At 42.4% G+C, this 14887-nt stretch overlaps 3 protein-coding genes and 1 long non-coding RNA gene across 4 annotated transcripts in view; 2 read left to right on the plus strand and 2 right to left on the minus strand.

The window, feature by feature from the left end:
- The window catches only part of LOC118419809, a 7169-nt gene extending 3983 nt beyond the window's left edge, over positions 1-3186 (plus strand). The window contains exons 2-4 of the mRNA XM_035826405.1: positions 1990-2113; positions 2461-2614; positions 3031-3186. Coding sequence (XP_035682298.1) covers positions 1990-2113; positions 2461-2614; positions 3031-3095 — 343 coding nt within the window. The 3' untranslated portion in view covers positions 3096-3186. The remainder of the gene's footprint in view (positions 1-1989; positions 2114-2460; positions 2615-3030) is intronic.
- A 1822-nt stretch (positions 3187-5008) lies between these two features.
- Positions 5009-6145, minus strand: LOC118420259 (suppressor protein SRP40-like). Its single transcript, XM_035826987.1, has 4 exons — positions 6110-6145; positions 5553-5873; positions 5310-5420; positions 5009-5168 (listed from the first exon to the last, which is right to left on the minus strand). Exons 1-4 carry the CDS (start codon positions 6126-6128, stop codon positions 5065-5067), a joined length of 555 nt encoding a protein of 184 aa, XP_035682880.1. The 5' UTR covers positions 6129-6145; the 3' UTR covers positions 5009-5064.
- A 19-nt stretch (positions 6146-6164) lies between these two features.
- On the minus strand, positions 6165-6634 carry LOC118420261. Its single transcript, XR_004831719.1, has 3 exons — positions 6589-6634; positions 6349-6459; positions 6165-6220 (listed from the first exon to the last, which is right to left on the minus strand). It is a non-coding gene; the product is annotated as an uncharacterized LOC118420261 (long non-coding RNA).
- Positions 6635-6918: 284 nt separating this feature from the next.
- LOC118420121 lies at positions 6919-9164 on the plus strand. Its single transcript, XM_035826824.1, has 2 exons — positions 6919-7787; positions 8267-9164. The coding sequence occupies exons 1-2, from the start codon at positions 7612-7614 to the stop codon at positions 9162-9164; spliced, it is 1074 nt and encodes a 357-aa protein (XP_035682717.1). The 5' UTR covers positions 6919-7611.
- The last annotated feature ends 5723 nt before the right edge of the window (positions 9165-14887 follow it).

Here is a 14887-nt window from a genome sequence, read left to right on the forward strand (position 1 = left end):
GTACGTAGTGCTGGAGCAGAGCGACGTGACTGATGAAAAAGAGTTTGGTCGAAGTTGTATGTTTAGTTTATTGTCGATGAAGCTTTATGAGCTGGGTCAAAACAGTGGAAAACCCGCCCTGACTTCCTTCTGAGCGCATATGTCAACTTTATGGTACCCTGACGTCATTACGTATTGATGTCTGTTAAATTTGTCACTTTCAGTACATAACGTAGACACCCCGGTGTAAATGGAAAGAGTTTGGTCGAAGTTGTATGTTTACTTTATTGTCAATGACCCTTTCAATTAGGTCAAAACGATGGAAACTCCGCCATGACCTCCTTCTGAGCGCATATGTCAACTTTATGGTACCCTGACGTCATTACGCATTGATGTCTGTTAAATTTGTCACTTTGAGTACGTGGCGTAGACACACTGGTGTAATCTAAAAGAGTTCGGTCGAAGTTGTATGTTTGCTTTATTGTCAATGACCCTTTCAATTAGGTCAAAACAGTGGAAACCCCGCCATGATTTCCTTGTCAACTTTATGGTACCCTGACGTCATTACGCATTGATGTCTGTTAAATTTGTCACTTTGAGTACGTAGCGTCAACACACCGGTGTAAATGGAAAGAGTTTGGTCGAAGTTGTATGTTTACTTTATTGTCAATGACCCTTTCAATTAGGTCAAAACAGTGGAAAACCCGCCATGATTTCCTTGTCAACTTTATGGTACCCTGACGTCATTACGCATTGATGTCTGTTAAATTTGTCACTTTGAGTACGTGGCGTAGACACACCGGTGTGATGAAAAAGAGTTTGGTCGAAGTTGTATGTTTAGTTTGTTGTCTATGGCTTTATGAACTAGGTCAAAACAGTGGAAAATCCGGCCTGACTTCCTTCTGAGCGCATATGTCAACTTTATGGTACCCTGACGTCATTACGTACTTGTATTGATGTCTGTTAAATTTGTCACTTTGACTACGTAACGTAGACACACCGGTGTGATGAAAAAGAGTTTGGTCGAAGTTGTATGTTTAGTTTATTGTCTATGGCTTTATGAACTAGGTCAAAACAGTGGAAAATCCGGCCTGACTTCCTTCTGAGCGCATATGTCAACTTTATGGTACCCTGACGTCATTACGTACATGTATTGATGTCTGTTAAATTTGTCACTTTGAATACGTAGCGTAGACACCCCTGTGTAAATGGAAAGAGTTTGGTCGAAGTTGTATGTTTACTTTATTGTCAATGACCCTTTCAATTAGGTCAAAACAGTGGAAAACCCGCCATGATTTCCTTGTCAACTTTATGGTACCCTGACGTCATTACGCATTGATATCTGTTAAATTTGTCACTTTGAGTACGTAGCGTAGACACACCGGTATAAATGGAAAGAGTTTGGTCGAATTTGTATGTTTAGTTTATTGTCGATGAAGCTTTATGAGCTAGGTCAAAACAGTGGAAAAGCCGCCCTGACTTCCTTCTGAGCGCATATGTCAACTTTACTTTACCCTGACTTTATTACGCCTTGCTGTCTGTTAAATTTGTCACTTGAAGTACGACGCGTTGACATTTTAGTACACTTGAAATGAGTTTGGACAAACTTCTATGTTTAGTTTAATGTCGATGAGGCTTTTAGTTCGGTAAAAATGTAGGATTTTGCAAGACAGTAAGAAAGGACACTCACTCCGGTAGGTGCCGCTGTTAGAGGTTTATATAATTTTGTTGTTTTTTGTTTAACTAAGAGTCCCGACTTTGCCATAGCATAAGTATGTGGTAATCCAAGAAATGTCATATTCTAGCTTCCAAAACGGGCCCTAGCTAGCCAGAAATTTGTTTTAGAGGACACAGATGTGATTGCAATACTACTGTGCTTTCCCCCCTACACGTACAATGTTTCCCCCCTACACGTACAATGGTACAGTCTGGTCCCCTCTCCCCGGCCTACTCTCCCCGGCCTGTCCTCCCCATATGGCTGGCACCGGGAGCGCTCCTTACCCAGATGAGGAAGTTCGCCACCACGCTCAACTACAGTTTGACGGGGGCCGACACAGGCAGCAAGACTTTCCGGGATGTCCCGGATATAGACGGGGACAGGGAAAAGTACGATATCCTCACCTGGGACGTGCAGGTATGTTTCACCTGGTCAAGTCCTGATCGATATACATGTACATGCATATATAAATGCATACAAATATAAGAAACGTGCACGATGCGCCGTCGTTTTCTGTTCTAAGCTGTTCTGACCACGGCACGTGACGTCTCGCGGTCTGAGTGATTGGTCATTCGAAACTGAGGAAGGCCGAAGTTTCTTGGTGTCGCCGGAACTCAGTTTAGCTGTTTACAAGGTGATGTTGTTTATCTATCTATTTGTTTGTTTGTTTGTAGCCCGGAGACTGCATCGCCCACGAACCCGTCCCCGGCCCTGCCCAGAGTTGTTTACTGTGTGACGTAGTTTGTTTGTTTGTTTGTTTGTAGCCCGGAGACTGTATCGTGTTCCACATGAAGACCCTACACGGCGCGCCCGCCAACCCGTCCCTGTCTCTGCGCAGGCGCGTGGTCTCCACACGGTGGGTGGGAGATGACGCAGTGCTGGCCGAGAGGCCCTGGGAAGTCTCTCCGCCAATCACAGGTGAGTTTGGGAAGTCTCTCCACCAATCACAGGTGAGTTTGGGAAGTCTCTCCGCCAATCACAGGTGAGTTTGGGAAGTCTCTCCGCCAATCACAGGTGAGTTTGGGAAGTCTCGCCGCCAATCATAGGTGAGTTTGTGAAGTCTTTCAACCAATCACAGGTCAGTTGGGGAAGTCTCTCCACCAATCACAAGTGAGTTTGGGAAGTCTCTCCACCAATCACAGGTGGGCTATCACTGGAGTTTCGAGTCGGCGTTTGTCCCCTTTGCGTCGGAGAAATGTGGAGAAGTTTCAAGAGAATTTCTCAGGTGGAATGAATCTATAAATATTGTACATAGCGTTTGTCTTCTCTGTCATGGCCAGTGGAAGAGTGGAGCTCTTCAGTGAGCTGAACTGACCATGTTCTGTCCTCCACAGGGGGTCTTACATTCGGCGACAAGATGGCGTGCGACACCTTCCCGCTCATCTGGAAGCGAGACTGAGACTGACAAACTTTCTATCAATACGTCATCTCCAAGCAGATGTTGGAAGTAATGCCGTCAGTCCATACTTTTTAGCGCAACAATTGATGAGAAGACGTGATGACGACACACTCATGCCCATAGCTTATGTTCGTGTCGTCATCAAAACAAAAGACTTTACAAAAGTACATAGAAACAAAAAAGACAAGCAAAGCACCAGAAGTAATGTGAGATAAACAGCAAAGCTGCCAAACTCATATAGAATTTAAGAAAAATGATATTTGTATACAGGTAAATTGTTTGCCGGTTCCGTATTTTATTGATTTTTTATTCTTTAACTTGATCATAACAAGTAGCTATGATAATTTTGAAATATTGATAATAATAATACAACTGTGCAATGGCGGTCAGAAGCGTAAAAGCGTATATATCGATCACCCTTTAACAAGGAACTATCTCCTTAATCCACATGAAATAAATCAAATAAAGCAGCATATAAAATATATACTATATCGACCTGGAATGTGAACAAATGCTACAAAGACAATAGTTAATATATATCTGCTGTAAGGCCGGTGTAGCAGACCATGTGTGAGAGTCACCATTATGTACACCTGCCCTTATATGGAATATCTGCTGTAAGATCGGTGTAGCAGACTGTGTGTAAGAGTCACCATTATATACACCTGCCCTTATATGGAATATCTGCTGTAAGACCGGTGTAGCAGACTGTGTGTGAGAGTCACCATTATGTACATCTGCCCTTATATGGAATGCTTGCTGTAAGGCCGGTGTAACAGACTCTGTGTGAGAGTTATCATTATGTACACCTGCCCTTATATGGAATATCTGCTGCAAGACCGATGTAACAGACTGTGTGTGAGAGTCACCATTATGTACACCTGCCCTTATATGGAATATCTGCTGCAAGACCGATGTAACAGACTGTGTGTGAGAGTCACCATTATGTACACCTGCCCTTATATGGAATGTTTGCTGTAGGACCGGTGTAACAGACTGTGTGTGAGAGTCACCATTTTGTACACCTGCCCTTATAAGTCAAACACGTAAATAGATAACGTATCCTGGGGTCAATAACCCAAGAACACAGTCACGGCAGTAGTAATAAGGGTGAACCAGACGAATTCATGCAAATGAGATGCAAATGTATTCATGAGATGCAAATGTATTCATGAGATGCAAATGCATTCATGAGATGTAAATTTATGCAAGGTATTAATTTATTCATAACTAAGAATTAATTTATTCATAACTAAGAATTAATTTATTCATAACTAAGAATTAATTTATTCATAACTAAGAATTAATTTATTCATAACTAAGAATTAATTTATTCATAACCAAGAATTAATTTATTCATAACTAAGAATTAATGTATTCATAACTAAGAATTGAACAGAATTAAAGTTCATAATTGTATTAGTTAGTCAAAACACAGGTGCACACGACACATGGCTCGATAGAGGGCGCTCTGATGTACAGTTAGGTAAAACTCAAGTGCACACGACATTTGGCTCGATAGGTGGCGCTGTGATGTACAGTTAGGCAAAACACAGATGCACACTGCACACGAATGGATAGGGGGCGCTCTGGTGTGCAGTTACGGAAAAAATGATATGGAAACTAAGTTAGGAAAGTCAGCTGTAATTTCATAGTTAGGCTACATTGAATAATAACGACACAATAACTTATTTATTAAAATTTATCAACGATCTGTGAGATGCGTCATATCATAGCGTTCTAGCTTAGAGATGTACATGTTTGCAACACGCTTTAAAAGGTCTTATGCATCCACGGACAATACCTTTTGTCTATTCACAGACAATGTCTTTTGTCATTCTATGCATTTGCCTTGCCTTACAAACCTAGCAGCTACACTACACTAAATAAGTAAGCACACCAAGCCTGGTCAATTTCTCTCATATGTGTTTTTATTCATAAATGTTCAATAAAAAATCTTGATAATCAATTACATGGACATGCCATCTGAGTTGTCATCGTCATCCGAGATCGTGATGACACTGTCCGAACTGACAGTGATGATGCTGTTGTCATCACTGTCGCTGTCACTATCTGAAAAACAATTAAAAAGAAAAAAACGATCGTATTACAATCACATTTAAGGAGGGGGAACATTAAGATGATAGAATCAATGAAAAGTATACAAAAAACAACAACAACAACAAAGAAAGAAGACAAAATATGAAAACTTACCCTCGCTGGGTGTGGTAAGGCTCGGCATAGACTCGCTGGTCCTGCTGCCGGTTGAACTCTCGGACGAACTGAAAGTGGTGACACTGTTGTCATCACTGTCGCTGTCACTATCTGAAAAACAATTAAAAAGAAAAGAAAAACGAACGTATTACAACCACATTTAAAGGAGAAAGAACATTAAGATGATAGAATCAATTAAAAAAAAAAAAAAAAAAAGAACAAAGACAAAATATGAAAACTTACCCTCGCTGGTTGTGACAAGACCCAGCATCGATCCACTGGTCCTGTTGCCGGTCGAACTGCGGACACGCGGCTGAACCACTGCCACGGTGTCCTGCTGGTTTGAGTTTCCCGCCACGGGCGCCACGTGGTCGGTGTCCTGCTGGTTTGAGTTTCCCGCCACGGGCGCCACGTGGTTGGTGTCCTGCTGGTTTGAGTTTCCCGCCACGGGCGCCACGTGGTCGGTGTCCTGCTGGTTTGAGTTTCCCGCCACGGGCGCCACGTGGTCGGTGTCAGACTGGGCTGGGCTGGCCGGGCTTTGTGCCTCGGGCGTGGGGAGGATGTCTAAAAAGAAACATAATGTATGTTTGATTAGGATTTCAAAATTCAAAACAACAGAATGTTGCACTAGAGCAGTTAACAATTTGAGAGTATATCCACATTTAAAATGGCAGAATGTAGTACAAGAGCAGTTAACAGTTTGAAAAAAAAAAAAAAGAAGAAGAAAAAAGTATATATTATATATTACATTTCATATATGAAAAATAAATTTCAAAAAGTACGTAGGAAAGCCATGTTACCATCATAGAGCCAGAGCATGTGGAAACTGTCGTCAGCCCAAGCTGACACCAAAGGGTCCATGTGTCGCTGAAGAGGCGCTAGCCTTGCAGCCACTTCACGCGGGGTCACGTCTGAAGAAAAACAGAAAGAAAGAGTAAATTCATGATAGGTTGTTTGAGGATAAGTATACAAGTATACACATGTACAAACAACGACAAAAAAAAACAAACAACAACAACAACAACAGAATGATACTTACATCTTTCCCACAACGATCTCATGAAGAGAACCCACAGTCGTCTTCTGTAGAGAATATTCTCTCCAGGATTCAGGGCTTCTCTCAAGAAGCTCTGGGAGGCGTGTTCCAGTTCTATATAGAATCAAAAAGAAAAACAACAGATTCTCAGATATAGAATTAAAACAAAAATAAAAGCACACAGTCTTGTAAATCTAAGAGTAATAGTGACAATAGTAATACTGTGTTAGAAAAACGACTTACGCATATCTGTGTCCAGCTGCGCCTGAGCCATGTTGATACAGTCCTGTTTCTCCTGCAACAAACTGGGCTTCTGACGATCTCTGAGTTCTTGTAAAGTCTTAAAGTGGATGGAAGACCCTATTCTTTTGTTTGGTAGATGGTCAAAAGGTCGTCGTGCATCAATGGACAATGCCTTTTGTCCTTCTATCTATCCTTGCCGGACTAGATGAATGGACAGTCCGTACCGGCTATTGTCACGGCTTGGGTCATGAATATTCTACTGCGCATGTTTTTCTCCTAGTGGAGACATGTTTTTATCTGAGTAGAAACCTCAAATATTTTAGAAAAAAAAATAAAAAATAGGTTTAAGATGTACAGATGCACAGTGAATAAATACGTATATATTTTATTAGGTTAGGATCTGGTGTTTGCGACAAGAGTTTGTGTCTATGTGGTTCAGTGTTTTAGCTAGCTTTTATCTTACAACAAGTCGTTCATTATCATGTGAAAAAGTTTTGTAACAGAACGATAAGCATTGCTAAAAGCCAACATGTGATGGTGAAATCTTTTGCATATCATGACATGCGCAGTAAATAGTTGGCGTTGATTGGTTGCAATATAAACTTCACACGTGATAGCTACCGCACGTGATGTTTTACCAATTAGAAAGCTAAGTATGGTTACAACACCCAGAATGCATCGTGAGGGGGGAGTTTTTTGCATATTGTGACATGCGCAGTAAATAGTTGGCGTTGATTGGTTGCCCTATAGACTTGACACGTGATAGCTACCGCACGTGATGTTTTACCAATTAGAAAGCTAAGTATAGTTACAACACCCAGAATGCATTAGGAGAGGTGTACTTTTTTGCATATCGTGACATGCGCACTGGAATAGTTAGCGCTGATTGGTAAAAAACCCACGTGCAATAACAATCACGTGGTTGTCTTGTACGGTATCCAATCAGCTGTCGAGTCATGTGTATAAAAGCCAGGCTTGCTAAGCGCGCTTTTAGTGTACGTTGGTGATGCAAAAAGGGTTGACATGGAAACAAATGACGATGGTCAGAAGGAAGGGCGTATCACTGTTTTATCAAGACGTCAAAGGGAGCTTCAGAATCAGCATGGTGCTGGCTCTAGCAGAAATGAAGAGATGCATGACCAAGCAGGAACTTCACGCAAAAGACCATTATCACCTGTTACAAAACCACACAGTAAACGGTGAGTACTCATTTATTTTTTATCTGTTAATTGTCTATGTCTAGATTGTAAGACATGTTTAAGTGTTCTTGTTTTTTGTTACTCTAGAAAGTATGTATAGATTGATATGAAAAGAAAATTTAGTGAACATAGCGACATGCATTTGTGCCTTATTATGTCAAAAACTGTATCCTTTCACTACCTTATACAATTTTGCCTAACTATACATCAAAGCGCCTCCTATCGAAGATTGTGTGGTGTGCACCTGTGTTTTGCCAAACTACGTTACATCTTGTCATTTTGCCTAACTGTACACCAAAGCGCCCCCTATCCATCCGTGTGCAGTGTGCACCTGTGTTTTGCCTAACTGATACAATTTCACTAACTATGAGGGCGCTCTCTTATAGAGCCATGTCTCGTGTTTTCTATCTATTTTTTTTTCTCTTTAAAATTTATCAGGCTTTTAAAGTCTCTCCTTGCGTTTTATTTGTTCATCACAGTACGGCGTCAGAATCTGAGCTGAGTTCAGTTGAGGTGTCTGTAGGAGAAGGAAGCATGGATATACCAAGTAGAGAAGATGAAAGAGAAGACGATAGACATAGTGTTGAAGAGCAGAGTCTTGATGATGATGATGATGATAGCGGTGCTGATCCTGGATCATTATTCAAGATTAGAGAAATCCGTCAGAGGCGTGTACAGAAGTTCAACACCAACCAAGTAACCATGACAGCAATACCCAACTATCAAGTAGACCTATCAGAACATGACACAATTATGCAGTTCTTGAACGGTATGTTTGAATCTATGATTCATCATGTAGATAAAGAGCTAAAAGATGATGACAAAATGCGACTTGTACTGAACTCAGACAGATTAGATCGTCCGGTCAGCACAAAAATGGTGAACAGGTCAGAAATGGAACCTGAGCTTCTTTTAGGCGAACTTGAACGTACTTTACAATCTCACAAAGATTTTGTAATTGATGACTCGTTTTTCGTGGACTTGCTTACGGTACAGTTTCCAGAGAAAGGAAGTGGACGTTGGAGGTTCTTTTGTAATATCGAAAAGTTTGTTCAGAACAAACAGTGCATCATTCAGATCAAGAATAGGGACGACCTCTGCTGCGGTAGAGCACTTGTCGTAGCCATGAACTACTTGCAGAAAAACGACCCCAATGTCAGATGGAACAGCATACGTCAAGGTTGTAAACTACAGACTGTTTTGGCGCAGGAATTGTACCAATCAGCAGAAGTACCACAAGGACCTTGTGGCTTACCAGAAATTCAGAAATTCCAGGAACATCTAACGGATTACCAGATCATTGTTGTGTCGGCCAAGGAATTGAACGAAGTGGTGTTCAAGGGTCCACACCATGAACAAAAATTAATCCTGTATTAATAGATGAACACTATCATGTCATAACGAGCATGCCATCATTTATGGAACGAACGTACTTCTGTTGGTCGTGTAACAAAGGTTATAACGATCGAAAATGTCACAAATGCGAGGAAGTGTGCAGATTATGTCAAGTACTGGGTTGTCTGTCTTGTAATGAATGGACATTTTGTGAAGACTGTAACAGAAATTTTCAATCGCAACAGTGCTATGACAATCACAAGTTAGTATCTAGAGGAGGAAACAGTGTATGCAATAAGAAGGTCAGGTGTAACACTTGTTTGAAAGTTCACCGACGTGACGTCAACCACGAATGTTTTACTAGAGAATGCCGACACTGTCACAAGAATGTTCAAAGCGACCATTTGTGTTACCTACAGAAGATCAAACGCAAAAAGAAACGTGAAGAAAATGACCTAAACGAGGCCATTGGTAAGGAGTATGAACGTAGGGAAGTGGTCATCAATAATGATCCAAGAGTGCTTGAAGAAGATCACCGAAATGGCCGACTGCGATATGTAAAACTTGACAATGGTGAACAAGTGTCTGCGATCATTATAGACACAGAGGACGATTTCCAAAGACATTTTGGAATGCGTGCTGGAAAGAATAAAAAGAAAGACAGTGTCTCAAAAAGAGATGCAAGGAAGGAGGCCAGGGACAAGGAGAATGGTGATTCTGACGACGACGACGATGATGATAAATATGAAGATGAACCAAACGTAGTCTATACATTTGACCTAGAAACAGAACAGTCCAGCGCTGACGGAACACACCACGTGATATGTGCTGTGGTCAAGAACGAGCTGGATCCAGGTGTCATCATTTTCAGAGGACCCGACACCTGTAACCTCTTTTGCCGATGGTTGTTTGACGAAAGCCACGAAGGCAGCTCATTCATTGCACACAATCTTCGCTCTTTTGACTCTTACTTCATTATCAAATATTTGATTGACAATGCCGTGACACCTGATATCATTTACAACGGTGCAAAGGTCATGTCCTTACAAATACCACGCCTAAGAATAAAATTTTTGGACAGTCTAAATTTTTTACAAATGCCTCTTGCTAGTTTTCCAGCTGCCTTTGATTTTGCAGACATCACTAAAGGCGTCTTCCCTCACTTGTTTTCTTCTTTGGAGAATCTTACGTATTCAGGTTCAATGCCAGGTCTCGAATTCTTTGATGTTGAAAACATGATGCCCAAAAAGCGCCAGCAATGTATGACGTTCCATGCCGAGAAAGTAGCAGAGGGTTACGTGTTTGATTTCATGCATGAAATGACGAAATACTGCGTCACAGATGTCCTCGTTCTGGAAAGAGGACTATTGGCTTTCCGTGACATTTTTGGACAAGCTTGCAAAGGGATCGACCCCATCGCTAAATCACTCACGATAGCATCGGCTTGTAACTTGGTCTATCGTACACTTTTCCTGAAACCAGACACGATTGGAATAATACCTAACGGAGGATATCGTCAGTATGAACTGTACAGTAAGGAGGCCCTAGACTGGCTTAACTTCGTAGCTTTTCGCGACAACTTAGTCCTCCAACATGTCCACAACGGCGGAGAAAAAAGAGTGTGTGGAAGGAAGATTGACGGATTTTGCGAAGAAACCAACACAGTGTACGAATATAACGGTTGCTTCTACCATGGCTGCCAGACATGTTTCAAACCACACACAAAGAATCCTGTGAACGACACCATCATGATTGAACTGTATGCAGACACCATGCGAAAGAAATCAATGATCCAGAGGGCCGGATATGCCTACGTTGAGATGTGGTCTCACGAGTTTGAGAAAATCAAAGAGAACGACCCCTGCTATGCTCACTACCGACAACAGTGTCCACCTGTAAACATGACTCCAGCGGAGCGTGATAATATAACACCTCTACGGGTGAGAGATGCTTTTTTCGGTGGGAGAACAAACGCTACTCAATTGTACAGCAAAGCAGACATCTCTGCTGGAGAGTCTATTGAATATTGTGATTTTACAAGCCTGTATCCGTCCGTAAACAAATACGGAGAGTACCCCGAAGGTCATCCCGAGCTGGTTCATGATCAGTTTAAAGATTTAAGTGAATACTTTGGGGTTGTCAAGTGTAAGGTATTAGCTCCTCGTAAATTGTACCATCCAGTGTTACCCTCGCATGCCGGAACGAAACTTATGTTTTATCTATGTCATGAGTGTGCCACTACTCGCCAACAGACACCATGCCTTCACTCCGATGATGAACGTGCATTCGTAGGCACATGGGCTTCCATCGAGTTGAACCTAGCTGTAGAACACGGATACAAAATCTTACAAATTTACGAGGTGCATCATTTCAAAAGCAGATCTACAATACTGTTTCGCGACTACATTGACACGTTCCTAAAGCTGAAACAAGAGGCAAGTGGATGGCCACAGTGGGTTTTGAATGCACCTGATCGACTGGCTGCTGAGGAACAATACATTAGAGAGTACGAAATCAACGAGGGTATCAAGTTGGATCGAGACAGAATCGCCGTTAATAAGGGCATGCGGAGCGTAGCAAAGTTCATGCTGAACAGCTTTTGGGGGAAATTCGGACAGCGTAATAACTTTCCCAAGACTGAATTCATTACCTCACCTGCCAAATACTTCGAACTGTTGGGTTCAACTGACTTTGACATTCACAATGTTAATGTTGTCACTGAAGACGTTATAGAAGTAGCATATACTAGCAGAGAAGAGCTGATTCAGGAGGCCTCCAACACCAACCTGTACGTGGCCATTTTCACCACTGCCATGGCACGTATCAAGTTGTACAAATGTTTGTCACAGCTAGGACAATCTGTATTGTATTATGATACAGATTCAATAATTTACAAGTCAAACGGACAGAATAAGCTGCCCTGCGGAGATTACCTTGGACAGCTCACAAATGAAGCTCAAGGTCAAGGTGGATTCCTCACTGAATTTGCCAGTGGTGGACCTAAAAACTACAGTTACATCACCGCAGATGGTTCGTGTGTCACGAAAATTAGAGGGTTTTCTCTCAACGTTAAGAATCAGAAATTGATCAACTTCCCTGTCATGAAGGCTATGGTGTTGAACAGAAGCACAGACTGTATTGACATTGTGGATGAACACAAAATCACCCGTGACAAGAAGACCAAGAAAATCGTCAGTAAACGTCAAGTCAAAAAGTACAGATTGGTTTATGACAAAAGAGTGATTCAGGAAGACTTCAATACATTGCCTTATGGTTATTAGATTGTCATTGTCTGTATATATGTATGCATGTAAATAAAATGTTGAGCTGATATGACACTTTGCTGTTTGTCATTTGTTCAGTAATGATCCAAGTGAAGATCAGTTTAAGCCCGAGATGTGTTTGCGAGCTTAGTTATGAAGTGATATAAGTATTGATGAATGCACAATAGCGAGTCATTTGTAAGTATGGATGCGAGAATAAAACATCCCTGTCGAATGGTTCTAGCGGGCTGTTCTGGGTCCGGGAAATCTTATTTTGCTCAAAAACTACTGACCACGGGAGCTAGCTGGCTTGACCCAGGGCCCTTTGAACACGTGGTGTGGATTTACTCAGAGTATCAGGACAAGCTCCACCGCGAGCTGAGTTCGAAACTTGGTTCACAGGTTCAAGTTTGTAGAAGGCCTTCCCAACAATTGGAATGACGTCATTAAGCCGTCATGCCGCAACGCGCTCGTGATTGATGATCTCATGATTGAGTCGGCCAAGGACACGGATCAACGAGTTACGAAATTGTTTACCCGAGCCAGCCGTCATCGTGACTTGTCAGTGATTTTTCTCGTTCAGAATTTGTTCTTCCAAGGCCTAAGAACCATTTCTTTGAACTCCAGTTACATCGTCCTGTTCAAATCGCCAAGGGATCAAAGCATGATCACCACGTTAGCTCGACAAATGTACCCAGGGCATAGTAAATTTCTTCGCGAATGTTACGAAGACGCCGTGAATAAGACGACCTATGGACATCTCTTCCTTGACCTCCATCCCGAAACGCCCCAGGACCTGCGCGTGAGAACCAACATGTTGACGTCACAACCCCATGTGTACCTGAGAAAGTGATAAAACCCTCCGATCACTCACACCGAGGTCTCATTTTGCCGAAGATGTCGAAGAGGTTACACCGCAACGCTGACTGTCTCAGGGTGTTGAGCAAGGCCAACCCCAAATTGCGAAAGGCCATTCTATCGTCTGCCCCTAACGATCTCTTGAAATCGATTTGTGACTGTACACACAACGTCTTGAAGGGCAACGTTCGTCTCACACCGACCCAGAAGAAAGGCCTGGCTCGGCACAAAGCTACTCTGCGCCAGCTTGGCGATAAGAAGGTTCCCCTGACCAAGAAAAGACAGACGTTGATCCAGAAGGGTGGGTTCCTGTCTCTTCTACTCAGTCCTATTATTTCTGCAATTAGTTCCTTATTTGGAGGTGGACGGAAGTAACGCAGCTCTGTCGTCATGGAACACAGCAGAAAGATGGCACTCGTGCCACAAGAATTACTATCAACGATTCAGGCTAAACAACAAGAACAGACGTCTCCCCTGGTCAAGACCGCCGTTACCTTGGACGAGGAGATGAAGTCGGTGATGGAACGACCCGATCTCCCAGATGATGAGAAAGCGACCTTGTACCAACAACTCTTACAGCGTTATTTGACGTACAGAGATAAGCGTCGCACAGAGCCAGTCACGGTCAGGGTGTTGTCCTCGGCGTCACCTACTTCTGCCACTAACACAGTTACTACGGACACCAATAAGGATGAAAAATCTCCCAGTACCCTCGCATCCAGTGGTAAAGAAGATCAGAGCATACTGGAAGCCTTCCCCAAGACCATGAAAGCTCGCGCACGACAGATGCTCAACGTCATCAAACACAAAGGTGGTGACATCATTGGATATAATAATCAGGGACAGTTACTCTACAACAAACAGGTAGTCCCAGGCTCAAATGTGTCCGACTTGATTAGAGACACTATACAAAGAAGGCAAGGGTTCAATCCCACCGGCTGGCAATCTTTTGCCAGGGGACTGGCACGCATCAATGCGCCGGAAGCCGCTATCAGGCACCCGACCCGGCTGTCCGTGATCCAACGTCACAAGAGTCGCGCTGCCCGTGGTGAGGATCTTTCTGCTGACGAAGAGTACGAAGACGTCATCCCAACACCTCAACCCAGACGACGTCGTGTTGTCGCTCAAAGACTCCATGGGAAGAAGCAGAAAGTTGGGCGTTCGAGCACTACTTCGTCTGCCAAACGGAGCTTCTCTGAAATGTCGTGGTCGTAATAGCTTTTAACAAATAAATAAAGTTCGCCGTGATTCGGACACGGTTGTAGAGATTTACATATGGTTTCTGTTTTCCTTTCTATTATTTTTTCCTTGTGTATGTGTATGTGTGTGTGTGTGTGTGTGAAGAATAAGAGTCCATGACCATTATACATTTTCATAAGATTTATTCGTCACAACTTTCTTAAGTTAATACTACAATCGTTCTAAAGTTATATGATTAACCATGCATAAGTTAGTCGTAAACATCCATCTCAAGTTCGATCAAAGTCTTCTAAGGTTCTAGCTATCTGTCGCATGACTAGATCAATGTCGACCACAGGAACATCTATATCAAAATGATGCTCTATAAACTGTGCTACGGATACATCGTTCAGGTCTAAGTTACTGCTAAACATGTCGATTATGTTACTCATTGGAATATTTCGA

The sequence above is a fragment of the Branchiostoma floridae genome, chromosome 7 (genome assembly GCF_000003815.2).
Source record: "Branchiostoma floridae strain S238N-H82 chromosome 7, Bfl_VNyyK, whole genome shotgun sequence".
NCBI classification, from domain to species: Eukaryota; Metazoa; Chordata; class Leptocardii; order Amphioxiformes; family Branchiostomatidae; genus Branchiostoma; species Branchiostoma floridae.

Excerpts from the sequence above, each read along its gene's own strand:
- LOC118420259 (XM_035826987.1), bottom strand. Across the intron at positions 5,421-5,552 it reads TCTTGTCACAACCAGCGAGG|ATAGTGACAGCGACAGTGAT; the intron begins GTAAGTTTTCAT and ends ATTGTTTTTCAG. Across the intron at positions 5,169-5,309 it reads CCTTACCACACCCAGCGAGG|ATAGTGACAGCGACAGTGAT; the intron begins GTAAGTTTTCAT and ends ATTGTTTTTCAG.
- LOC118420121 (XM_035826824.1), top strand. The coding sequence starts at position 7,612 with ATGGAAACAAATGACGATGGTCAGAAGGAAGGGCGTATCACTGTTTTA. Across the intron at positions 7,788-8,266 it reads ACAAAACCACACAGTAAACG|TACGGCGTCAGAATCTGAGC; the intron begins GTGAGTACTCAT and ends TGTTCATCACAG.